The sequence below is a fragment of the Rhinopithecus roxellana genome, chromosome 3 (genome assembly GCF_007565055.1).
Source record: "Rhinopithecus roxellana isolate Shanxi Qingling chromosome 3, ASM756505v1, whole genome shotgun sequence".
In the NCBI taxonomy this organism is placed as follows: Eukaryota; Metazoa; Chordata; class Mammalia; order Primates; family Cercopithecidae; genus Rhinopithecus; species Rhinopithecus roxellana.
Genome location: NC_044551.1, coordinates 174,675,770 through 174,703,007, shown reverse-complemented (window position 1 = coordinate 174,703,007; position 27,238 = coordinate 174,675,770). Strand labels below are relative to the sequence as shown.

At 41.3% G+C, this 27,238-nt stretch overlaps 1 protein-coding gene across 6 annotated transcripts in view; it reads left to right on the top strand.

Moving 5' to 3' along the window:
- Positions 1-24,748, top strand: part of KCNIP1 (potassium voltage-gated channel interacting protein 1) — a 397,622-nt gene extending 372,874 nt beyond the window's left edge. For 3 of the 6 annotated variants that reach the window (XM_010364878.2, XM_010364879.2, XM_010364877.2), the window contains 7 exons: positions 758-882; positions 2,338-2,407; positions 3,826-3,896; positions 4,680-4,787; positions 20,910-21,014; positions 21,922-21,984; positions 23,874-24,748. In XM_010364878.2, the coding sequence (XP_010363180.1) occupies positions 758-882; positions 2,338-2,407; positions 3,826-3,896; positions 4,680-4,787; positions 20,910-21,014; positions 21,922-21,984; positions 23,874-23,921 (590 nt within the window). In that variant the 3' untranslated portion in view covers positions 23,922-24,748. Of the gene's footprint in view, positions 1-757; positions 883-2,337; positions 2,408-3,750; positions 3,897-4,679; positions 4,788-20,909; positions 21,015-21,921; positions 21,985-23,873 lie in introns of all 6 variants that reach the window. The other 3 variants (XM_010364875.2, XM_010364880.2, XM_010364876.2) reach the window with 3 other exon arrangements.
- The last annotated feature ends 2,490 nt before the right edge of the window (positions 24,749-27,238 follow it).

Genomic DNA, 27,238 nt, shown 5'->3' with positions numbered 1-27,238 from the left:
TTTGTGATCCCTCAGTGGGAGATGGGCAGATTCCTTGCTTTAGTTGACAGACACTTTTCTACATAACTAATGCAATCTTATATTACATTATAGTCCATATGGGAGGCATACTTAAACTACTACTTACAACTGTTCTTAGAGCCCTTCAAATGGTTTGTACAAAGTAGCTCCCATTTAAGATATTTTCCTAGTATTTAAGCATATCTAGTAGACATTACAAAACAATAAACTGTAAATACATTCAGATTTTTATCATTAATACCTAACATGCCGTAATCTGAACTTTCTGCTAAATCATGCTATCCATTCCTAATTGGCCCAAATGGTGAGAGTTTACTGTTTCTTTAAATAATTTTGTTTCCCTTTGCTGTCTAGAGGTGTTTATCATTCTGCTTACTTACCTGTGTCTCTGGAAAATTCAGAAGTTTCCATGGGAAACAATTTGAATATGCAAAGAAGTTATTTTTAAAGCAAGGAAAATGTTTTCATATGGATTTATTTTGAGCACTTCTGCCTTCGCCTCCACTGGGAACATGTTTCTCTCCAAAGCTGAAGCCCCCTCCCTATGCGGTGTCTGACACAGAGGCTGACAGGGCAGGGAAGTGGGGTTCAAGATAGGAAGGCCGTTGGCAGTGTGACCCCAGCCCACAGCCCTAGATCCCAGGTCATGACACCACTCTTTTGACAACCCAGATTGTTACCTAACAAGAGTGACCCCCAAGTTCAACCATTCCAATGCCATCTCCTCTGGTTCCAGATAAGATTGAAGATGAGCTGGAGATGACCATGGTTTGCCATCGGCCCGAGGGACTGGAGCAGCTTGAGGCCCAGACCAACTTCACCAAGAGGGAGTTGCAGGTCCTTTATCGAGGCTTCAAAAACGTAAGACCTGCGCAGGCTCTGAAGGCCTGGGGGGGTTCCCACGTGAGGCTAAGCTCTTCCCAATGCCAAGGGAGCTCATAAGGTAGTTTCCCATATGTGAGGCTACGCAAGGAAGGCCAGCTCTATAAAGGGGACATGAGAGGGAGATCACCTGGTTGGAAAGGAAGGCTCCAGGCGAGGATGGAGCAAAGTCAGGAGACAGTAAACGGCCAACTGCCCAGAAACTTCAGGGTGGCACATCCTCAGGAAATTCACCCCAGCCCAGGGTCAAGCCTTAACCCTTAACATAATCATACCTTCCAACTTGGTGGCGCCCCCACAATAACGGGATTTAGGCCTGCTGACTTATGCTAACCAGGCTCACCGAGACCGATGTGTAAGCCGAATGTCAGTGTATTAATTTACCATGGGAAATGGAACGGACAGTGGGACCAGACACTCCTCTGCCTTCACTGGGACCCGCCCTCCTTAGAAGCCACATGAAAGCCAGGTTACAATCAAACGTGGAGTCAGAGGATGGGAATTCCTTGTTTAGTTGTTACTTTAAATACATTAATATGTTCCTGCATTCTCAGGCCAGTTTGAGAGCTCTCAGGCCAGGAATATACAATCCTGGATATTAATTTTTTTTTTTTAAGTTTAACTCTCAGAGCACAATCTTATTCCCAAATCCTGGGGTGGTGTGGAGTGGGGTGGGCTAGAGCAATGTGCATCTGGTCACCCTCCCTCCGGGTGTAGTCTATAGGTAGAGCTGAGCTGGGTCAATTCCAAACTGACCACAGCCTCATTGTTCTCCAAAGTGCTGACCCACAGGGATTTCAGCCCCTCCTGGGAGTCATCTGACAGGTGCTGGGATGCCTCTTCCTTCCACACTAGCCTTTATTGCACATACCAAGTGCCTGGTTTCCTACCATTAGGGCTTCTTTCCTTCTGATGGCAGCATTAGCAGTGGGCAGCCGAGTTGGAGCAGGATCCTGTGGGAAAGTTTCCCAGGCAGGCACTGGGCTCAGAGGGAACAGCATCCAGAAAAGAGAAGAAATCTACACTGCTTGGCATCTACCATGGACGCAGTACCGCCTAACATAAGTTCATAAGATACCCTTGGGGAAGGTATTGTTAGTCCCATTTTACAGGTAAGGATATTGAGCATCAGAGACTGGCATGGCCAAAGTCACAAAGCTTAGTATTTATTGGCTGAGTCAGGATTTAAACCCAGGTTTTTCTGATCTTAAGGCCCCAGATCTCTCCACCTCACTGTGCCCATTCTCTGACAACGTCTCATCGTTTTGCAAAGCAGCTCCAGTCCTGAGATGGAGTTACTTTGGAGAAGTGGAAATGCACAGGTCCCTGCCCCTGGGGATCATGAGGAACCCCAGACACCAAGGCTGGGCCCAGTCTTCTTCTCCTAGTGCTGGCCCTCAAACACCTCCTGCTGACTCTCTCCTCTTCCCACAGGAGTGCCCCAGTGGTGTGGTTAATGAAGACACATTCAAGCAGATCTATGCTCAGTTTTTCCCTCACGGAGGTGAGTCTGACCTTGAAATCTATCTTGCCCAGCGCCCTCTCTGGTGAATAGCCTTCCCTTCCTCCAAGTCCACTCTTCCTTGCCATCTGCTTCCTTCTCAAGGAAGGGGCAAACTCAGAGCAGGATACCTCCCTCATCGTGAGAGGTGGGAGTCTCCAAAGCTTTAGCAGGAAAGAACTCTGAAAATGAACCCACCCTGGAAGGGGAAGAAGAGCTGATAATGCAACATCACAAAGTCTCAGAACAGCTCTAGAAAGCAGGTATTATAATCCCAGGTGGGGTAACTGAGTTTCGGGGAAGATAAGCAATGTACTCAAGATTGCACAGCGAGTGAGTAGCAGACCAGGATTAGATTCCATAAGGGTCTGAAACAAGTTTTGCCACTCTGGTGCCACCAGTGTGCTCGGCACTTTTGATTCTTTTCCTTAAAATAGCTGAGACAAGCCGGAATTTTATAAAAGAACTTCAGTAAATACCAAAGACTATAAAAATAAACTAATTGAAAAAGAGACAGGAAACATAAAGTTGCGCTTATTAAGCCAGGTTACAAGTGTGCCAGACCCACAGCAGCTGCTCTGTTGCCCTGCCTGACTCGGGAACCAGCTCTGTCCCCATGGGCCTGGGACCACATCAGTGGCTCCTCCTGTGGCCTCCATGTGTCACACGCCACCTTGCATCCTGTCTCCAAGAGCTGTCTCCTGCAAGACACCTTCCCCGGATCCTGACAAAATGCAGATCCAAGCATTCCAAACACTTCTTGGGCCCTGTTTCTCAAGGGCCTTTTGGGCAGCAGACAGACGCCTTCCTTGGTGTGCGGGGCCCCTACCCAGATCAGGTGTGGGAGGCAGTTTTGTCCCATGCAGGCCCCAGAATTGCAGTTTTCTGAGTTCCACTGAGCCACTGTTTATTGAGTTCTTACTGTATGCCAGGCATAGCTCTAGTTTAAAATACTTTTTAACATATTTCAAGAGATAGGTCTTGCTCCATCCCATTGTACAGAGGTAGGAAAGGGAAACTCAGAGAGGTCATGCTTGATGTAGTACAGCGGAATCCAAGTTCAGATTTCTCTACTCTGGAGTGCGTGCTCATCCCAGGCATTGCATGGCCGCTCAGAAGAACATTGTCATGCAGTCACTGTGTCATTCATACACCAACGATTCCATGCATAGACAGGCAGGAGAATGGTTTTCTCACGATGGCTAGAGGGAGGGACAAGGGCTCATCTCACCTTTTGCTAGATCTAATTTCCCACCCAAACCCAAAGAGTTGAGTCAATGGGCCCCACTCCATAATTTTCTTCTTTCCATCACCCTAGCATCGCTCTCCTCTCTTTCTTGTCGAAGCCCTGCCTTGTTTGGAAGGTTCTCCCTGTATGGAATTCCTGCCCCCATCACCTGCCCTCCTTTTCTGCCTTGTAGATGCCAGCACGTATGCCCATTACCTCTTCAATGCCTTCGACACCACTCAGACAGGCTCCGTGAAGTTCGAGGTATGCTCATCTGGGGTCCACTCTAGGGGTCCTCTGGTTCTGCATCACTTCCCCCTCTAAATCTCAAGGCATTGGGGGAAGGGCTGGACCATCAAAAGCTCTCAGTCAGACCAAAGACACATTTATCCATTCGTAAGCATTTCCTAAAGATGGGGAGAAGCAGTAGCAACTTTCCCTGGCCTGCAGGAACTCAGGGACTCTGGGGACTAATAACAACAGTGTGTGAGCTCCCGGGCACACTGTTTCCCAGTGGCAGCCCCTGTACTTAGGGCTTTGTATGTACTAACTCATTTACTCTAATCCCCACGATAACCCTATAGGGTAGCGTTTTATTATTTATTACCCTTTTACAGAAGAGGAGAGTAAGGCAAAGAGAGAGAGTAGTTTTCCCAAGGTCAAAGAGCACACAAATGATAAAGGATGGATTTGAATGCAGGCAGAATGACCCTCAATACAGACTGTTCCTACAGTCTGTGTCCTCAGCCACTAGGCCATACAGCCCCGGGATGATAGACTGACCACTGCAGCCATGGATAAGGCAATAACAGGGCTGGCTGCATTGATCTGTGTCTCTCAGAGCTCCATTCTTCCTCAAGGGGGCACCTTGCAAAAAAAATGGGGCAGGGTAGGGACCCGAAGGCAGGAGCTCTTCACTGAGCATAGCCACATCCTCCAGGCAGACAAGAGGACGTGGGAGGCACCACTCTGTGAGAGTATCACAATCTGACCCAAAGACACAGCTGCCCCCTGCCTGATGTCACTCTTGTCTTTTCCCCTTCTCAGGACTTTGTAACCGCTCTGTCGATTTTACTGAGAGGAACTGTCCACGAGAAACTAAGGTGGACATTTAATTTGTATGACATCAATAAGGATGGATATATAAACAAAGAGGTAAGTGGGCCGGAGCCAGGGGTGTGAGAGGGCTCCAGTGAAGGTAACTAACCCAACAGAAAACAGCCCCAGGCTTGAGGATAGCGCTGTCTGAATGAGGCAGGCTCTGCTTTGGGGCTAACAGAGCTGGTCCCTGGCAAAATAAAGAAGGCCTCCCTCATTGCCCTACCCTGCCTGTTCCCAAGCGCCCAGAAAGGATTAAACAGATTCATTCTCCCTGAGTCACCTAGATTCAGTAGACATACACAGTGGGTAAAACTGACTTGTTTCAGTGTAAAGAGTTACTCTTCCCTAGAGAACGTGCATTTGGGAAGGTTAGGAGCCACAAGTTAAAGCTAAAAGTTGAAATGGTGGAATTGTAGGTAGCACCTAGAATAGAAAAGAAAGATTTTTAAGGAAGAGGAACCTATAATTGGGTCATATTGGCCTTAATCTATTTTGCCTACTAATACAACCTCCAAGGGGGTAATGGAGGGTACAGCTGTCTTTAAAGAAATTATCACAAATAATTTCTGAATCTTCACCGCTTCGCACTTTTAGAACCTCAGAAGACATGTCTGTAGCCAGTGAAATACCCTCAGTATTCACTGTACCCTGGTATCTCAGTGGAAACTGGAATTTGGCATCCTGTAACACTCCACTTACTGAGCTCCTGTGTGCCAGGTGCACTGCCTGGAGGTATAGATACCAGAGCTAATCTTCACCTCAACCCTGCAAGGTTCTCTCTGTAAGCTCAGAGAGTTTATCCAACTTTCATTCCTCATTCATTTAGTCATGTTTTTAATGAACACACATTTGAAGTATAGAGAGATGGACAATAAACAGGCCAAAAAGGAATCAACAGGTAGAAGATATTTTGGCAGGGAAGATTAGCAAACTCCTCTCTAAGGAGGTGTTGTCGTACTGGAACCAGTTATACAAAAAGCCAGGAAAAGTGTTCCAGGCAGAAGGAAGAGCCACTAGAGACGCTTTGAGGCAAGATAAAGCTTCATGTGTTTCAAAAACAGAAAGGTTTCAGATGGTTGCAGATGAAGGTATGAAGCCGAAGATTGGTGCAGGATGAGGCTGACAGGTCAACAGAGTCAGACGGTGGAGGGCTAGGGTAAGGGGCCCATCCATATTCCCCTGGGAAGCTGTTAGATGAACATGTTTTTTGAAAGACACAAAAGGCAAAAACAGACTTAAAGAGAATCAAAAAATATGACTAGCTCTGTATCATTTAGAGAAATTATATTATAATTTATTTTTTATCTAAATTTTTATATTATAAAAAATTCACAGTTAAAAACCATTCCCAAATACAATTATAGGCTCAGATGGTGGACTGGTGAATTCTAATACCAATCCTACAAAAAATTTTAGAAAATAGAGGAGAATGGAACATTTTGCAACTTGTTTTATAAGTCCAATAGTACCCTGATACCCAAAACAAAGAAAAAAAGGTCTTATGAGAGGAATCAACTACAAAAACAGTCTCCCTCATGAGCACAGACACAAAAACCTTTCACTATTAGCAAATTGAACCCAGCAATATATAAAAGGATGATACACTACAACTATGTGAGTTTTATTCTAGGAAAGCAAGGTTGGTTTAACATTCAAAAATCAATCAATATAATTCACTGTATTTAAAGTAACCAAAGGGATATAGACTGGAAAGGAAGAATTAACACTGTCTTTATTTTTTTTTTATTTGTACATGGTACAATTGTATTAATAGAAAACCTTAAGAGTCTACAAATAAACTGCGAAAAATAATAAGTGAATTTAACAAAGTGAAGACATGCGTTCTATTTACAAAAATCATTTATAATTCTACATCCAACAAGCAACCAGAAAATTAAATTAAGAAAAAATAGCATCAAAAAGCACAAAATACTTTGAGAAAAATTCAACAAAATAGGTGCAAGACTTATACACTGAAAACTATAAAATATTGCTGAAATAAAGAACTAAATAAGCACAGAGATATATCATGCTCATGGATTGGAAGGCCCAGTATAGTTAAGATGTGGATTCTCCAAATTTGATTTATAGATTTAGTGCAATCTCAACCAAAATCCAGCAGGTATTTTGTAGAAGTTGATATGGTAATGCAAAAAATTTAAAATAACCAAAACAACCAAAAAAAGAACAAAATTGAAGGACTAAACCTACCTTACTTCAAGACTTCATGAAAAGGTGCAATAGTCAAGATGGTGGGGAATTGGCATAAGGATACACATATAGATCAATGGATCAAAATAGAGAGTCATAAAAACTTAAAGTAGAGCTACCATATGATCCAACAATCCCACGGCTAGGTATATACCCCAAATAAAGGAAATCAGTATATCAAAGAGATATCTGCACTCCCATGTTTGTTGCACATCTGTTTATAATAGCCAAGATTTGGAAGCAACCTAAGTGTCCATCAACAGATGAACGGATAAAGAAAATGTGGTACTTACACACAATGGAGCACTATTCAGCTGTAAAATAGAATGAGATTTAATCATCTACAACATGGATGGAACTGGAGGTCATTATGTTAAGTGAAGTAAACCAGGCACAGAAAGACAAACATCCCATGTTCTCTCTTATTTGTGGGATCTAAAAATCAAAACAATATGAAGATAGAGGGTAAAAGGATGGTAACCACAGGCTGGGAAGGATAGTAGGGGGGCTGTGGGGGAAGTTGGGATAGTCAATGGGTACAAAGAAAATAGAATGAATGAATAAGGCCTGGTATTTGATAGCACAACAAGGTGACTGTAGTCAATAATTTAACTGAACATTTTAACTAAAAGAATGTAATTAGTTTGTAATGCAAAGGATAAATGCTTGAAGGGATGGATACACATTTTTCCTGATGTGGTTATTACACATTGTATGCCTGTATCAAAACTTGTCATGTACCCCATAAATATATACACATAATATGTGCATATACACATAAATATATACATATATACATATAAATATATACACATATATAAATATATACACATAAATATGTGCCCACAAAAATTAAAAATAAAAAAAAAATTTTAATAGAGATAGACTCACCCATATGTCAATGCAACAGATGCCAAAAAGATCAAAGGGGAAAAAACTGTGTATTCAACAAATGGTTTTGTAGCAGCTGTATATCCATTTGGAAACAAAAATGGACCTTAGCCTTAACCTCATGCCAAACATAAACATCATCTTGGAATGGATTATAGAGTTAAATATTAAAACAAAAGCTGTTTTCTTAAAGAACACATAGGAGAAACATTCTTACAACTTTGGAGTAGGAAAGGATAAGGAATCATTTTTTTAAAGTAGATAAATTTGACTTCATCAAAGTTAAAAATTTTGTGCCTCACCTTTAAGAAAATGGAAATGCAAGCCATGGACTTGGAAAAAATGTTTGCAAATTATATACCAGATATATAAAGATACCAGGATACCAATCCAATATCAGACTGGCATCCAAAATACATAAGGAACATTTATAATTTAATACAAAGATAAATAACTTCATATAAAATAGGCAAAAGATTTGATGAGATACTTAAGATATGTGAGTCCATGAAAGGTTAGTCAGTAAGCCCATGAAAGGTTCCTCCATATCACTGGTCTTCAAAGAAAGGAAAATTATAACCATAATGAAATACAATTGCACAGAATGGCCACAATTAAAAAGACTGACAATACCAATCATTGGCAAAAATGTGGAGCAATAGAAACTGTCATAGATAGCTGGCAGAAATGTAAATGGTACAAACATATTGGAAAACATTTTGGCATCTTTGATAAAGCTCAACATGAACTTAATATACAACCCAGAAATCCCATTCCAGTCAGGCATGGTGGCTCACGCCTATAATCCCAGCACTTTGGGAGGCTGAGGCAGGTGGATGATTTGAGCTCAGGAGTTCAAGACCAGACTGGGCAACATGGCGAGACCCTGTCTCTACTAAAAATACAAAACAAAACAAAACAAAACAAAAACAACAACAACAAAAAAAGCTAGACATGATAAGCACCTGTGGTCCCAGTTACTAGGGAGGCTGAGGTGGGAGAATTGCTTAACCCTAGGGAGAAGAGGTTGTAGTGAGCTGAGATTGCACCACTGCACTCCAGCCTGGGTGACAGAGCAAGACCCTGTCTCAAAAAAAGAAAAAAAAAGAAGAAAAGAAATCCCACTCCTGGGTATTTACTCACCAAAATAAAAATATGTAATTCCATAAAGACTTGTACAAAGATGTTCATAGCAGCTTTATTCATAGTAATCTCAAAACTTAAACGACCCAAATGTCTGTCAATAGGACAATGGGTAAATACATCGTAGTCTGTTCATCCAATGGATTATTACTCAGCAGTAAAAAGGAATGTTATAATTACATGCAGCAATGTGCATGAAGCTCATAATCCTCATGCTGAGTGAATGAAGCCAGACTCAAATGAGTTTACACTGTTTTACTCCATTTACATGAGATTTTAGAAAATGCAAACTAATCTATAGTAACAGAAGTTAGATCTGTGGTTGCCTGGCATCAAAGGTTGAGAGGCACTTACTGTGAAGAAGTGTGAAGGGATGTCTTTTGGTTGTGAAAATGTTCTATATCTTGAGTGTGGTGGAGGTTACATGGGTGGATACATTTGTCAACATTCTTCAAACAGTACACTTAAAATGGGTGAATTTGCTATAAGTAAATTATGCTCCAATAAGTTTATTTGTTGGAAAACTTGGTGTAAGGGGGAAGTGCCTAACCAATAGAAGACACTCAAAAAAATGTGTTGAAGGAAAAAAATCCTATGAAATAAAGCAGGTAAGAGAAAATAAGAACTCAATATCATTCAAAATATAGATTACAAATCCTAAATAAGATAATAGGAAATTAATCCCAGTGTTCTGCTTAAAGGCTCATACCTGTAATCCTAACACTTTGGGAGACTGAGGCAGGAGAACGGGTTGAGCCCAGAAGTTCAAGACCAGCCTGGTCAACATAGGGAGAGCCTGTCTCTTCAAAAGAAAAATTTAAAAATTACCTGGGTGTAGTGGCACGTGCCTGTGCTCCCAGCTACTCCAGAGGCTGAGGCAGGAGGATAGCTTGAGCCCAGGAGTTCAAGACTACCCTGAGCCATAATCACTCTAGCGCACAACAGCCTGGGCTTTTTTAAGAAGACCCTTCCTTAAAAAAGCAATAAAATAAAATAAAGAAATGCACATGACTAACATAAGGTTTATTCCAGGAATGCAGGAATAGCCCAGTAGCAGAGAAAGCATATTAAATAATTTATCATATTAATATATCAAAAGATGAACCCATTTGATGTTAAAATCGTATTTGATATAATTTACCATTTATTCATAATAATTTTCAAGATTCAATTAATTAGGAATAAAATACTTCTTCAGCATAATAGAAAATACCCTAGCCTAGTACACAGCTTCATACTTTATGGTAACATGCAGAGATTATCACTGAAGAAAAGATGAGGCAAGAGTGCATGCTGTCAGACATCACCACTGTTTAACATTTCCTGAAAGTTCTTCAAATATAGTGAAACAGAAAAAGAAATGCAATCTAAATATGAAAAATTACAACATTCCTTATTAATGACATAATTTTCTATCTGAGAAAAAAGATAGCAAGAAAATCAACTTAAAACAACTAGAACTTTTAAAAAGCTGGCAAAGTGACGTAATAAAATACATACACAAAAGAAATTGTGTAGCCAATATATCAGTTGTGACTAGCTAGAAAATTGTAATAAAAATATTCTCGTTGTAATCACAATATAATTTAAAGCACATGGGCATTTTTAAATATCCATAATTTAGATGAAGAGAAAGAAAAATTCGACAAGTAGAGAAACATACCATCTTCTGAAGGGATGTATATTATAAAGATAGCAATATTGTAATGACAGCAATTCTTCTCTAATTAACTTTAAATTTATTTTATTTTGAATCAAAATGAAAGTGTTATTTGGGGAGGGAATTTGGCACAATTGTTATAAAGTTACATTGGAAGATTAATCAGGTGAGAACAGCAAAGATAATTTTCAAAAAGAAGAAAAATGGTGGAATTTGTTCTGCCAGATACTGAAATATATTATAAAGCTGAAACTATTAAAATATTATATTATCAGAGAAGGAACAGGTAGATCAATGGAACAGAATAGAAATCCCAGGTACAGATACCATCTTGGTTCATAATAAAGGGAGCATATTGAACAGAGAGGTAATGAATCATTAAATGATTCTAGGAAAACTGGTTAACTATTTTGGCAACAAGTAAGTAAATATTCTTATTTAGCATCATAAACCCAAAATCACTATAGGTATGTACAGTTGATTTTTAACTAAAAAAGAACTAAAAATCATATGTGAATATCTGATCATAGAATGGAAAAAGCATAAAATCAAAGTTAGAAACAACTTTTTAAATTATTGATGGCTTTACACTGTAAATATTTTAAAATTCTGTATATAAAAAAATACCATAAACAAAGTTGAAAAGCAAGTGACAAACTTGTTTTAAAAAATCTGCAATTTATGATGAAAGAAAGGATTAATATTCCTCAGTAGACATTCATCTTAACAAATGCAAGAGTCATATTCTTCGTGCTTATCTTTGTATTTCTTTGACACAATATCTAGCACATGGTAGATGCATAAAAATATCCTTTAAATAAATTAAAAATCTATTAAGAGATTTTAACAATTTAGTAAATCTACACAAATATATAAAGAGCTCTCACAATCCAGTCAGAAATAGTTGAACACAAAGAACAGAGCAGATGAAAAAATAGTTCATGGGAAAATAAATAAAAGTAGTCAATATATATATTAGAAACCTCACTAAGAAAATAATGTTTACCTTTAAAAACAATGAATTATCATGTATCTATTAAACTGCAAAGATTTTGTAAAGTCTTTGTTGAAGGCTGGTGAAAAGTGGTTTTTCATACGTAGTTGCTGAGAGTGTTCGGATGTAGTTTCTAAAACGTATCTGAGGAATATGTATCAAAAGCATTGAAAGTTATGCATCCCGGGGGGCGGAGCAAGATGGCCGAATAGGAACAACTCCAGTCTCCAACTCCCAGCGCGAGCGACACAGAAGACCGGTGATTTCTGCATTTTCAACTGAGGTACTGGGGTCATCTCACTAGGGAGTGCCGGACAATCGGTGCTGGTCAGCTGCTGCAGCCTGACCAGCGAGAGCTGAAGCAGGGCGAGGCATCGCCTCACCTGGAAGCGCAAGGGGGAAGGGGATCCGTTTTCCTAGCCAGGGGAACTGAGACACACAACACCTGGAAAATCGGGTAACTCCCACCCCAATACTGCGCTGTAAGCATACAGGCATTCCAGGAGAATATATCCCACACCTGGCCGGGAGGGTCCCACGCCCACGAAGCCTCCCTCACTGCTAACACAGCAGTCTGCCGCGATCTATCCGCAAGGCAGCAGCGAGGCTGGGGGAGGGGCGCCCGCCATTGCTGAGGCTTAAGTAGGTAAACAAAGCCGCTGGGAAGCTCGAACTGGGTGGAGCTCACAGCAGCTCAAGGAAGCCTGCCTGTCTCTGTAGTCTCCACCTCTGGGGACAGCGCACAGCTGAAGACCAACAGGGGAAGTAGCGGGAGCCGGTGCAGACGCGAACGAATCTGTCTGACAGCTTTGGGGAGAGCCGCGGATCTCCCAACGCGGAGGTTGAGATCTGAGAACGGACAGACTGCCTGCTCAGGTGTGTCCCTGACCCCTGAGTAGCCTAGCTGGGAGAAATCCCCCACTAGGGGCAGTCTGACACCCCACACCTCACAGGGTGGAGTACACCCCTGAGAGGACACTTCCAAAGGAAGAATCAGACAGGTACACTCGCTGTTCAGCAATATTCTATCTTCGGCAACCTCTGCTGCTGATACCCAGGCAAACAGGGTCTGGAGTGGACCTCAAGCAATCTCCAACAGACCAACAGAGAGCCCTTCTGACTGTCAGAAGGAAAACTATCAAACAGGAAGGACACCTATACCAAAACCCCATCAGTTCGTCACCACCATCAAAGACCAGAGACAGATAAAACCACAAAGATGGGGAAGAAGCAGGGCAGAAAAGCTGGAAATTCAAAAAATAAGAGCGCATCTCCCCCTGCAAAGGAGCGCAGCCCATCACCAGCAACGGATCAAAGCTGGTCAGAGAATGACTTGGACGAGAGGAGAGAAGAAGGCTTCAGTCCATCAAACTTATCAGAGCTAAAGGAGGAATTACGTACCCAGCGCAAAGAAACTAAAAATCTTGAAAAAAGAGTGGAAGAATTGACAGCTAGACTCATTAATGCAGAGAAGATCATAAACGAAATGACAGAGATGAAAACCATGACACGAGAAATACGTGACAAATGCACAAGCTTCAGTAACCGACTCGATCAACTGGAAGAAAGAGTATCAGCGATTGAAGATCAAATGAATGAAATGAAGCGAGAAGAGAAACCAAAAGAAAAAAGAAGAAAAAGAAATGAGCAAAGCCTGCAAGAAGTATGGGATTACGTAAAAAGACCAAATCTACGTCTGATTGGGGTGCCTGAAAGTGAGGGGGAAAATGGAACCAAGTTGGAAAACACTCTTCAGGATATCATCCAGGAGAACTTCCCCAACCTACTAGGGCAGGCCAACATTCAAATTCAGGAAATACAGAGAACGCCACAAAGATACTCCTCCAGAAGAGCAACTCCAAGACACATAATTGCCAGATTCACCAAAGTTGAAATGAAGGAAAAAATCTTAAGGGCAGCCAGAGAGAAAGGTCGGGTCACCCACAAAGGGAAGCCCATCAGACTAACAGCAGATCTCTCGGCAGAAACTCTACAAGCCAGAAGAGAGTGGGGGCCAATATTCAACGTTCTTAAAGAAAAGAATTTTCAACCCAGAATTTCATATCCAGCCAAACTAAGTTTCATAAGTGAAGGAGAAATAAAATCCTTTACGGATAAGCAAATGCTTAGAGATTTTGTCACCACCAGGCCTGCCTTACAAGAGACACTGAAGGAAGCCCTAAACATGGAAAGGAACAACCGGTACCAGCCATCGCAAAAACTTGGCAAAATGTAAAGACCATCGAGGCTAGGAAGAAACTGCATCAACTAATGAGCAAAATAACCAGTTAATATCATAATGGCAGGATCAAGTTCACACATAACAATATTAACCTTAAATGTTAATGGACTAAATGCTCCAATTAAAAGACACAGACTGGCAAACTGGATAAAGAGTCAAGACCCATCAGTCTGCTGTATTCAGGAGACCCATCTCACATGCAGAGACATACATAAGCTCAAAATAAAGGGATGGAGGAAGATCTACCAAGCAAATGGAGAACAAAAAAAAGCAGGGGTTGCAATCCTAGTCTCTGATAAAACAGACTTTAAACCATCAAAGATCAAAAGAGACAAAGAAGGCCATTACATAATGGTAAAGGGATCAATTCAACAGGAAGAGCTAACTCTCCTAAATATATATGCACCCAATACAGGAGCACCCAGATTCATAAAGCAAGTCCTTAGAGACTTACAAAGAGACTTAGACTCCCATACAATAATAATGGGAGACTTCAACACTCCGCTGTCAACATTAGACAGATCAACGAGACAGAAAGTTAACAAGGATATCCAGGAATTGAACTCATCTCTGCACCAAGCGGACCTAATAGACATCTATAGAACTCTCCACCCCAAATCAACAGAATATACATTCTTCTCAGCACCACATCGCACTTATTCCAAAATTGACCACATAATTGGAAGTAAAGTACTCCTCAGCAAATGTAAAAGAACAGAAATTATAACAAACTGTCTCTCAGACCACAGTGCAATCAAACTAGAACTCAGGACTAAGAAACTCAATCAAAACCGCTCAACTACATGGAAACTGAACAACCTGCTCCTGAATGACTACTGGGTACATAACGAAATGAAAGCGGAAATAAAGATGTTCTTTGAAACCAATGAGAACAAAGATACAACATACCAGAATCTCTGGGACACATTTAAAGCAGTGTGTAGAGGGAAATTTATAGCACTAAATGCCCACAAGAGAAAGCAGGAAAGATCTAAAATTGACACTCTAACATCACAATTAAAAGAACTAGAGAGGCAAGAGCAATCACATTCAAAAGCTAGCAGAAGGCAAGAAATAACTAAGATCAGAGCAGAACTGAAGGAGATAGAGACACAAAAAACCCTCCAAAAAATCAATGAATCCAGGAGTTGGTTTTTTGAAAAGATCAACAAAATTGACAGACCGCTAGCAAGGCTAATAAAGAAAAAAAGAGAGAGGAATCAAATAGATGCAATAAAAAATGATAAAGGGGATATCACCACTGACCCCACAGAAATACAAACTACCATCAGAGAATACTATAAACGCCTCTACGCAAATCAACTAGAAAATCTAGAAGAAATGGATAATTTCCTGGACACTTACACTCTCCCAAGGCTAAACCAGGAAGAAGTTGAATCCCTGAATAGACCAATAGCAGGCTCTGAAATTGAGGCAACAATTAATAGCCTACCCACCAAAAAAAGTCCAGGACCAGATGGATTCACAGCTGAATTCTACCAGAGGTACAAGGAGGAGCTGGTACCATTCCTTCTGAAACTATTCCAATCAATAGAAAAAGAGGGAATCCTCCCTAACTCATTTTATGAGGCCAACATCATCCTGATACCAAAGCCTGGCAGAGACACAACAAAAAAAGAGAATTTTAGACCAATATCCCTGATGAACATTGATGCAAAAATCCTCAATAAAATACTGGCAAACCGGATTCAGCAGCACATCAAAAAGCTTATCCACCATGATCAAGTGGGCTTCATCCCTGGGATGCAAGGCTGGTTCAACATTCGCAAATCAATAAACGTAATCCAGCATATAAACAGAACCAAAGACAAGAACCACATGATTGTCTCAATAGATGCAGAAAAGGCTTTTGACAAAATTCAACAGCCCTTCATGCTAAAAACGCTCAATAAATTCGGTATTGATGGAACGTACCTCAAAATAATAAGAGCTATTTATGACAAACCCACAGCTAATATCATACTGAATGGGCAAAAACTGGAAAAATTCCCTTTGAAAACTGGCACAAGACAGGGATGCCCTCTCTCACCACTCCTATTCAACATAGTGTTGGAAGTTCTGGCTAGGGCAATCAGGCAAGAGAAAGAAATCAAGGGTATCCAGTTAGGAAAAGAAGAAGTCAAATTGTCCCTGTTTGCAGATGACATGATTGTATATTTAGAAAACCCCATCGTCTCAGCCCAAAATCTCCTTAAGCTGATAAGCAACTTCAGCAAAGTCTCAGGATACAAAATTAATGTGCAAAAATCACAAGCATTCTTATACACCAGCAACAGACAAGCAGAGAGCCAAATCAGGAATGAACTTCCATTCACAATTGCTTCAAAGAGAATAAAATACCTAGGAATCCAGCTTACAAGGGATGTAAAGGACCTCTTCAAGGAGAACTACAAACCACTGCTCAGTGAAATCAAAGAGGACACAAACAAATGGAAGAACATACCATGCTCATGGATAGGAAGAATCAATATCGTGAAAATGGCCATACTGCCCAAGGTTATTTATAGATTCAATGCCATCCCCATCAAGCTACCAATGACTTTCTTCACAGAATTGGAAAAAACTGCTTTAAAGTTCATATGGAACCAAAAAAGAGCCCGCATTGCCAAGACAATCCTAAGTCAAAAGGACAAAGCTGGAGGCGTCACGCTACCTGACTTCAAACTATACTACAAGGCTACAGTAACCAAAACAGCATGGTACTGGTACCAAAACAGAGATATAGACCAATGGAACAGAACAGAGTCCTCAGAAATAATACCGCACATCTACAGCCATCTGATCTTTGACAAACCTGAGAGAAACAAGAAATGGGGAAAGGATTCCCTATTTAATAAATGGTGCTGGGAAAATTGGCTAGCCATAAGTAGAAAGCTGAAACTGGATCCTTTCCTTACCCCTTATACGAAGATTAATTCAAGATGGATTAGAGACTTAAATGTTAGACCTAATACCATAAAAACCCTAGAAGAAAATCTAGGTAGTACCATTCAGGACATAGGCATGGGCAAGGACTTCATGTCTAAAACACCAAAAGCAACGGCAGCAAAAGCCAAAATTGACAAATGGGATCTAATTAAACTAAAGAGCTTTTGCACAGCAAAAGAAACTACCATCAGAGTGAACAGGCAACCTACAGAATGGGAGAAAATTTTTGCAACCTACTCATCTGACAAAGGGCTAATATCCAGAATCTACAAAGAACTCAAACAAATATATGAGAAAAAAACAAACAACCCCATCAAAAAGTGGGGAAAGGATATGAACAGACATTTCTCAAAAGAAGATATTCATACAGCCAACAGACACATGAAAAAATGCTCATCATCACTGGCCATCAGAGAAATGCAAATCAAAACCACAATGAGATACCATCTCACACCAGTTAGAATGGCAATCATTAAGAAGTCAGGAAACAACAGGTGTTGGAGAGGATGTGGAGAAATAGGAACACTTTTACACTGTTGGTGGGATTGTAAACTAGTTCAACCATTATGGAAAACAGTATGGCAATTCCTCAAGGATCTAGAACTAGATGTACCATATGACCCAGCCATCCCACTACTGGGTATATACCCAAAGGATTATAAATTAGTCTACTACAAAGACACATGTACACGTATGTTTATTGCGGCACTATTCACAATAGCAAAGACTTGGAATCAACCCAAATGTCCATCTGTGACAGACTGGATTAAGAAAATGTGGCACATATACACCATGGAATACTATGCAGCCATAAAAAAGGATGAGTTTGCGTCCTTTGTAGGGACATGGATGCAGCTGGAAACCATCATTCTTAGCAAACTATCACAAGAAGAGAAAACCAAACACCGCATGTTCTCACTCATAGGTGGGAACTGAACAATGAGATCACTTGGACTCGGGAAGGGGAACATCACACACTGGGGTCTATCATGGGGAGGGGGGAGGGGGGAGGAGGGAGGGATTGCATTGGGGAGTTATACATGATATAAATGATGAATTGATGGGTGCTGACGAGTTGATGGGTGCAGCACACCAACATGGCATAAGTTTACATATGTAACAAACCTGCACGTTATGCACATGTACCCTAGAACTTAAAGTATAATAAAAAAAAAAAAAAAAAAAAAAAAAAAAAAAAAAAAAAAGAAAGTTATGCATCCCATTCTCCTTATAAAACCGTATCTTGGTATATGTCCCAAGGAAGTAAAGAATAGACACAAAGACGTAAAAGCAAGAAGAGTCTTAAGGTAATAGTGCCCCAAAATGTGATAACCATAATATCCACTAATAGCAGATTTGTAAAATGAATGACAGTAAATACATAAAATGGAATAGCCAGTGGCCACTTAAAATCATGAAAAAGTAATGTAAAATAAACATTAGTATGATATATTACATTTTTAAATAACTTGATAAAGTGATATGTATATCTCAATTTTGTAAACAACTAAATGATTATATACACATGCAAATATATGATACTCTAAAATATTCAAATACTACTTTGCAAAATATATAAAGAAAAAAATACAGAAATGGGATTTATACTACTTGGTCTTCAACTTTGGTTCACTCATTATTCCATCACTGAATAACCTTACTAGCTCCTACTTCCATTTTGTAATTTGCAAATGAGGCAGAATTGTACCCATTAATCCATCAGACCTCTCTGGAGGGCAGAATTAATAAAGTACCCCTTAAAAGAAAAAGAAAGTGTGGATAAGTAGCTTCTTAGAAAAGATAGCAGGCTCTTCCCTTGGCAATCATTTGGAGATAATCTCATCCAAGTTGTAGGCTATGAAAATCCTGAGAGAGCAATAAAATTGCTCTTTAAGTCCTTTCTGTGATTTAAAAAAAAAAAAAAATCAGACAGGAAAAGTATCAGTGGCCATGTAGATGTGAAGGGCTTGTAAAGCACACATTTAAAAATAAACACATGGATAGAAACATATATTTCCTTGTTCTATCTGTTGAGGGCACCTCAGAGCAATGACATCCCTATAGCAGTGATCACACCTAGCACCTAGACCTTGATTTCTAAATACCATTCTTCAATAACAGAACCAGTCTTCTTGGGGAGAACAGTTGATTCCAAGATTGGGTAAGAGAAAATACAAGATGAGCCTGGAGTACTTTACCACGCTGGAAAGTATGAAAGTGCTAAAAAATAAAAAATAATAAAAACTGCAACCTGAAGGAGTTCCCAATAGCCAAAATGAGAGCGATTTGAGCAAAATTAAAAATTATTAAGTATTGGATTATAACCTATAAAATAGGTAAATGTCCGTGAGTCCATTGTAATATAAATAAACAACCGAATACATAAATGCAGGAGACAAGGCAGCTCTTCCTTACAGAAGAATTTTAATTAATAAATATAGAAGGAATAAAGGCAATACAAAATTACCATCAGGCAAACACTGCAATAATAATTTTTATAGGCAAGATCCACTGAAAGATACTAAATCAGCAAGGAAACTTGACAGACACCACCTTAATCAAGTGATAAAGGTTAACGTTATCAGTAATAAGACATCTCAACACTATGTAACTCCCTGATACGATGCACTGAGAAGGTTATAACATCACTTCTATGGTATTCTTGCCAAAAATGCATAACTTCAATCTAATCATAACTGAACCAAGGATTAACTCAAATTGAGAGACATTCTACAAAACGACTGACCTGTACTCATATCAAAAGTGTGAGGTCCTGAAAGACAAGGAAGGAAAGAAACTCAGGCTGGGCATGGTGGCTCATGCCTATAATCCCAGCACTTTGGGAGGCAGAGGCAGGAAGATCACTTAAGTCCAAGAGTTTGAGACCAGCCTGGGCAACATGGCAAAACCCCACCTCTACAAAAAATCAGCGAGGCATGGTGGTTCTTGCCTGTAGTCCCAGTTACTTGAGAGGCTGAGGTGGGAGGATTGCTTGAACCTGGGAGGTCGAGGCTGCAGTGACCGGGATTGTGCCACTGCACTCCAGCCTGCGTGACAGAACAAGACCCTGTCTCAAGAAAAAAAGAAAAAAGAAAAAAAAAAGAATGAGAAACTCATACAGATTAGAAGAGACTAAAGAGACACAACAAATAAATGCAATGTAGAATCATTGAAGGGAAAAAAAGATATTAGTTGAAAAGCTGATAAAATTTGAATAAGCCCTGTAGTTTAGTTAATAATAGTGTAGCAGTGTTAATTTCCTGGGTTTGGTCATTGTGCTCTGGTTATGCAAGTTGTTAACATTAGAAGAAACTGGGTGAAATGTATGCATGAACTCTCTGTACTATTTTTGTAACTTTTCTGTAAGTCTAAAATTAATAGGTGAAATTAAACAAAAAAATAAAATAAAATAAGCACATGGAATCAGACTGTCTCCTGGATCTCTGTAGAAACCGCATCAAACATCCCAAACGCTCTTTTATCCCCATTCCGAGTTGGGCCAGAACGATCAGAATAACGGTTCCTAATGTACCTTGATAAACATGGAAACTCCCAGGACCGAGTCCTAAGATGCTCTGATTCAATAGGTTTTCGGTGCACTTAAGAACTGATCTTTTTAATAAGGGCCTCAGTCTGTGGAACTATTGGCCTCATGTGCCCTGTGGATAATCTTGGCTGTTGATTCATTTTTCTTAACTTAAAACAGTGGCAGAACCTATGGGGATTTTCAAATCTCTAGGCTAGAACATTAACTTTTAAAAAATTCAGAAAAATATTTTATTTGCCTCAAGCCTGTGAATGGGGATCCCACACATCACCCTGCACTGAAGACAATGCCCGCAATGAGGTAACCTACCCATGAGCTTCTGTGGGCTTTAAGGATTGTCTACCATCTCCTCCCTAAGAAGGGCTCCCACAATATAGCCCCTTCTGCTTGCTTTCTAACTCCCTATCACCTGCTAAAGAAGGACCTCACCTTTTAATCACTTTCATTGCCAAGGGACACAAGGAGCCCCAAACTCTGTCGCCTAGGAAGAGCTTGACCTCATGGTTCCCACACTGTGTGCTTTTATGTCCCTGCTCCAGGAGATGATGGACATTGTCAAAGCCATCTATGACATGATGGGGAAATACACATATCCTGTGCTCAAAGAGGACACTCCAAGGCAGCACGTGGACGTCTTCTTCCAGGTAAGTGCACACACTCTGCACGTGAGCTGTAAGCCCAGCCTAGATCAAGTCAACCCACGAGCATCTGAGCAACTGATTTGTGTCCAACCCTGTACTAAGCATGGTTGGAAACTGAAAAGAACTATCAGATACATTGTCCTCAAGAAACAGATGATCTCCTTAAGCTGCAAGTGTACACAACAGAAGAGAACAAGAAAGTATATAATTAAATATTAGTGGTATAGTATGAACTCTAAATCCATAAAAATTAGGGGATCAGAGTAAACACGAAAGACTTCACTAATTACAATTGTGGAGGTGCTAAGCATTTGTGTCTGGGAAGTAAGGGGAAACAATATTGGAAACGAGGATAGGACCGGATTATGAGACCTTAACTGCAAGAGTTTGGCCTTGCTCTGGTGCAGGATGGGCAACTACTGCTGATCCTTGACTAAGGGAGTGGTATGATCATTGGGCATTTTAGGAAAAAATAATCTAGCGGTGGAGTATCAGAGAATGTCAGAGCTCACTCTAGTCCAACTTCCCACTTTGCAGATGGGAAAAGAGAATCCTCTCTGGCCTTGTGCAAGTTTGTACAGCAAGTAACAGGCCAGAATCAGAACCTTTTGTGCCCAGTGTTCTGCCAGATGGACAGGGTAGCAAGGAGTCTACAGAAGAAGCAGAAGAAGCCAGTAGTGAGGTGATGAATGTCCAGAGCAAGTCTTTTGATTTAAGGAAACTCATGGGGGCCAAAGTGTTGTAATCAGGACCTAACTGGAGTTGTCTGGCCAGTGAAAGACAACTCTCATTCTCAGGGCAAAGTTGGTTAATACAATGAATGAAATGTGCTCCAGCAAGAAAGCAGGGGAGTAAGCTTTGGAATGGAGATCACCAGATTCCGTAAAGTGCTTTCTGTTTTGTCTTTCAGAAAATGGACAAAAATAAAGATGGCATCGTAACTTTAGATGAATTTCTTGAATCATGTCAGGAGGTAAGGAAAGATCTCAGGGCACAATAATTCTACATCTGGGAAAGGAAACCTGGGGCCTGGGGACCTGCAGAAGGAAGGTGATGAGAAACCTGCACATACTTGCAACCCCTCCCATCAGAGCCAACAACACTAGCAACAACTGTGAAGTCCAGCAGTTCCACTCCTCAACCTGGCCTGTGGTTGGTCTTGGCTAAGCACAGGACTGAACAGAGAGCCTAAGTAGGGGTCTAGGGGGATGTGAAAACTCACAGGGGGTCTCTGTGAAAATAGACTTCCCAAGAGGGCAACACCATTATTTTTTAGCCTGCCTCTGGCTTGATGACCCATTCCCCAGACTACAAGGAAGCAGCTGGGAGCGGGGCGGGGAAATCTACAACTGTGTGATTCTCAAACCACAGTGTGCATAAAAATTGCCTGGAATGATTCTGAAAATGTATATTTCCAGGCCTCAATCCCAGAGACTCTAGATCTAGGTCACTTTAACACAAATGCCCTGGACCAATGCATCTAAAACTTTAATGTGTGAAACAATATCCTTAAAGATCTTGTTAAAATGCAGATTCTAATTCCATAGGTCTGGGGTGGGACCTGAGATGTTTCTTTTCTCACATTCTCCCCAGTCACGCCAGCGATGCTGGTCCTGGAAACACAACTTTCATTAAGTCTAACCAATAGACCAGCCCCAGAGTCACCAGAGACTGAACTGGAAATAACTGCTTCATGTACTTTTGAGAAATCCATTTGTACCCCTACATTATTTTAAAAATGTACACAGTTACTCTGAGCTCCAGCCAAGAACAATAGCAAATGTAAGAAAGCAGGGGAGAAGTTACTAGCACATACTGAGCCCCCACCGAATTTCAAGCACATACATAAACATCACAGCCACCCTGTTATGTAGATGTCCTATATGCAGGGTGATATCCAAGATATTTAACAACTAGAATGGAATGAACATTGACCACCTTGGGGGTGAGTTCTCACTCTGTTAGTTCCCTTGAGAGCTGGTTGTAAAACAGCCTGGCACCTTCCCCACCCCCAACCTTGCTTCCTCTCTCACCATGGGATCTCTGCACACCCAGCTCCCCTTCACTTTCTACTGTAAGTCGAAGCAGCCTGAAACCCTCACCAGATGCAGATGCTCAACTAAACTTTCCATCTGCCAGAATAATGAGCCAAATAAGCCTATACTGACATTAACCTTTTCATTTCTGATATTGATAATTTGAAAAGCAGTCTTAATAAGCATTTATCTACTTTATTGATTTTTTTGAAAGAGAGAGCTTTGGGGGGTTTTCTTATTGTATGTCTCCATTGCGTGTTCTGTATTTTACATTTTTCTATTATTTATTCTCTGAGGTATAGTATTGAATGTAGAAAAATCCTCAAATGTTGGGTATTAAGCAATAAACTTCTAATTCATGGTTCAGAGAAGAAAATATCTTGAATCAAAATAAAATAAAAATATGACTTAACAAAATGTGTAGGATCTAAAGCAGTATTCCAGGAATGCAAGGTTGGTTTAACATTCAATAATTGGTCAGTGTAATTAATCACATTAATAGAATAAAAAGAGAAAAAATATAATCATTTCAGTGGATGTATAAAAATAATTTTATGAAATATAATTGTTCAGAGCTTCTTAAAAGAACTCACTATTTTACTAGATGATTTGTTTCTTCTGAATTCCTCTTTAAAGCTACAGGTGGTGCTTTTTACTTTGAGCTGATCACTTTTTAGGTCCCCATCCTTACTTCTTGTTTTTCATACCCTTGTAGAGTTTTCCCCATATAGGAAACCCATGCTTGAGATCTGCTCACCAGAGTTACAGAGCTCTCAGGGAGGGGACTCAGAGTTCTAACCATCCTCTTCCCCTCCTTTTTTCCTAGGATGACAACATCATGAGGTCTCTCCAGCTGTTTCAAAATGTCATGTAACTGGTGACACTCAGCCATTCAGCTCTCAGAGACATTGTACTAAACAACCACCTTAACACCCTGATCTGCCCTCATTCTGATTTTACACACCAACTCTTGGGACAGAAACACCTTTCACACTTTGGAAGAATTATCTGCTGAAGACTTTCTATGGAACCCAGCATTATATGGCTCAGTCTCTGATTGCCACCTCTTCCTCCTTCCTCTTCTTGAGAGAGACAAGATGAAATTTGAGTTTGTTTTGGAAGCATGCTCATCTTCTCACACTGCTGCCCTATGGAAGGTCCCTCTGCTTGAGCTTAAACAGTAGTGCACAAAATATTCTGCTTACATGCCCCCAGCCCACTGCCTCCAAGTCAGGCAAACCTTGGTGAATCTGGAAGCAAGAGGACCTGAGCCAGATGCACACCATCATCTGATGGCCTCCCAAACCAATGTGCCTGTTTCTCTTCCTTTGGTGGGAAGAATGAGAGTTATCCAGAACAATTAGGATCCGTCATGACCAGATTGGGAGAGCCAGCACCTAACATATGTGGGATACGACTGAATTATTAAGCGTGGCATTTTCTGACGACCCAAACTGCCCATGTCATTTGTTTCCAGAAACAAGGACCAATAATTCTCTCACAGTGGCATTTGTGCTGGTAGTGCAAGTCCTTCAATATGTCCAGGAAGGGAGCCATTGCCCAGTGGTCCATATCTCCACCACATCCCCTGCTTGAGCCCAGCGCTGCATGTCCCTACCGAGAAGTCCAGAATGCCTGCAAATTGCTGTAATTTTATACCATGTTCTAACCAATAAACAGAACTATTTCTTACACTCTCAATCACTTCTTCATGACTCCGTTAGGTAAGAGAGGTAAGCTGTGAAAAGGGAAGGCTAGTCCATTCACTTGACATCCAATTATTAGTGCAGTTGTTCCTCTGTATGTGTGAAGGATCGGTTCCAGGACTCCCCATACCAAAATCTGCAGATACTCAAGTCCCACAGCTGGCCCTGAGGAGCTCGTGTTTTCAAAAAAGTGGGCCTCCATATACGCAGGTTTCACATCCTAGAAATACTGCATTTTCTATCATGTTTGGTTGAAAACAATCTGCATGTAAGTGGACCCATGCAATTTAAACTCATATTGTCAGAGGGTCAACTGTACTTACATTGTGCCAGGCCTGTGCCAGGCAGTGACTCCATCCTCCCCAGCCACTAAGCCATCCCCAGCAAACATCCGACCCAAATGCAAATGCAACTTCAAGACAAGACCCTTCACAACACTTTGCTTCCAAAAAGATTGCCACCTCTAAGACCCTCGGATATGAAAAGTCTGGAGCCCCTGTGGTGTGAGTGGGAGTGCAGAGATGAAGAGGATAACAGGGCCTCCTGCTGAGAGATTTTGGGGTCTAGAGGATGATCAAGCAGCTTCAGCCTATAACCAGCAAATGATTACTCATGTTGAACACTGTGGGTCTTGGTTTCCCCATTTGACATCACATTTAAAAGATTAAAAGCTAACAGTAGCATTCTGGGAAGGAAAGCAATTTACTGAAGCCCTATTTTGTGCCAGGTGCTGCACTAGGGGCTTTATATACATTATCTTATTTCATGCTCATGTGGAGTATTCCAGATGGTAGAGTCCTGGGCATTCCAGATAGTAGAGTCCTGGTTGTACGGAAGAGGTTGCTGAAGCTCAGAGAGGTAAGGGGGACCTGCGTAAGGTAGCACAGCTGATAGAGACTCCATAGGGAGACTAAACTCTTCTCACTCTATCACAGACCCTTCCTATAAGGGGGTTCTGCCTCACCCCAAGGATGAGGATACTTCCCACAAATCTCATTCATCTGAAGTCAGTTCAGAGAGGCATCGGTATTCTTTGAGTCTGTGTAACAGATGGGGAAACAGATGCAGAGAAGGGAAATGTCTCAGGCAGCCGTGGGCACTGGCAGGGGCAGCCCACCAAAACATCTCCTGCATTCATGACACATCTCGCTCAGATGGCCATTGGCTGCAGCCTCTTATGGTTGGAAACTGTAGGTGTGATGATGAGAATTTGTTAGATAGTCCAGACCTGTTCCTCTGTTTGGGCTTCCTGCATGTAGCCATGTGGTCCCTTAAGGCTTCTGGGCACGTGGCTGGTCCCCAGCAAGGCATCCACTTAGGCCCAGGAGAGGATCTGTTCCTGAGACTCTTCCCATATGGGGTCCTAACCTGCATCTTGAGGCTGTATGATGTCTACCCTGTATCTACAAGATGTATGTCTACATCTTGTAGGCTGTATGTTCTCTATCCTGGCTGCACATCAGAATCACCTGGGAACTTTGAAAAATGCAAACACCTGGGTGCCACAGCAGACCAACTGAAGGAACATCCCTGAAGGTGGGGACCTGGGCATCAGAATTCTTTAGAGGCCACCCAGGTGGGTGCACTGGGCACACAGGGCTAAGGTGGCGAACTGACACATCTAGAGCTGGGAATGAAGTGCATGGTCTGAGCCATGCCCCTGGCCACAAGGATCAATTCAGGGATAGGCTTGAGACCCACACTGGTTCAAACAACCTGAATCTCTCCAAACTTGTGCTGGGAATGATGAGACAAAGATGTCCTCCCTCACCGGACATGAATGAGAACGCACACAGCCCTAAGACATGCCGGCAACTATTTAGGACTTCTGAGAGTTAATTTAATAATCAGAGGGTTAATAAGCCAGACATCACATGAGGCAAGGCAGAGAGATGGAAAAAAAAAAAAAGCAAGCAGAAACAAGCCTTTGATGATATCATTGATCTGCTAGATCAAGCTGCTTCTGAAGCTGGACATACCTCTGATCTTTTCAGATGCCTGTCTTAGGTGCCTGTATAAGGTCTAAATCAGGCCGGGAGTGGTGGCTCATGCCCATAATTCCAACTTTTTGGGAGGCCGAGGTCTGTGGATCACCTGAGGTCGGGAGTTCCAGACCAGCCTGACCAACATGGAGAAACCCCATCTCCACTAAAAAATACGAAAATTAGCCAGGTGTGGTGACAGGTGCCTGTAATCCCAGCTACTCAGGAGGCTGAGGCAGGAGAATCACTTGAACCTGGGGGGTGGAGGTTGCGGTGAGCCGAGATCGCGCCATTGCACTCCAGCCTGGGCAACAAGAGCAAAACTCTGTCTCAAAAAAAAAAAAAAAAAGATCTAGGTCAGTGGCTCCCTTCCTTCCCCACTGGCTGCATGTCAGAATCACCTGGGAAGCAGAATAGGGGAATTTTTTTGAAGTGCCAAATACCTGGGCCTTATCCCAAATGAATTGCATCAGAATATCTAGAGGTGGGGCCCTGATCATCAG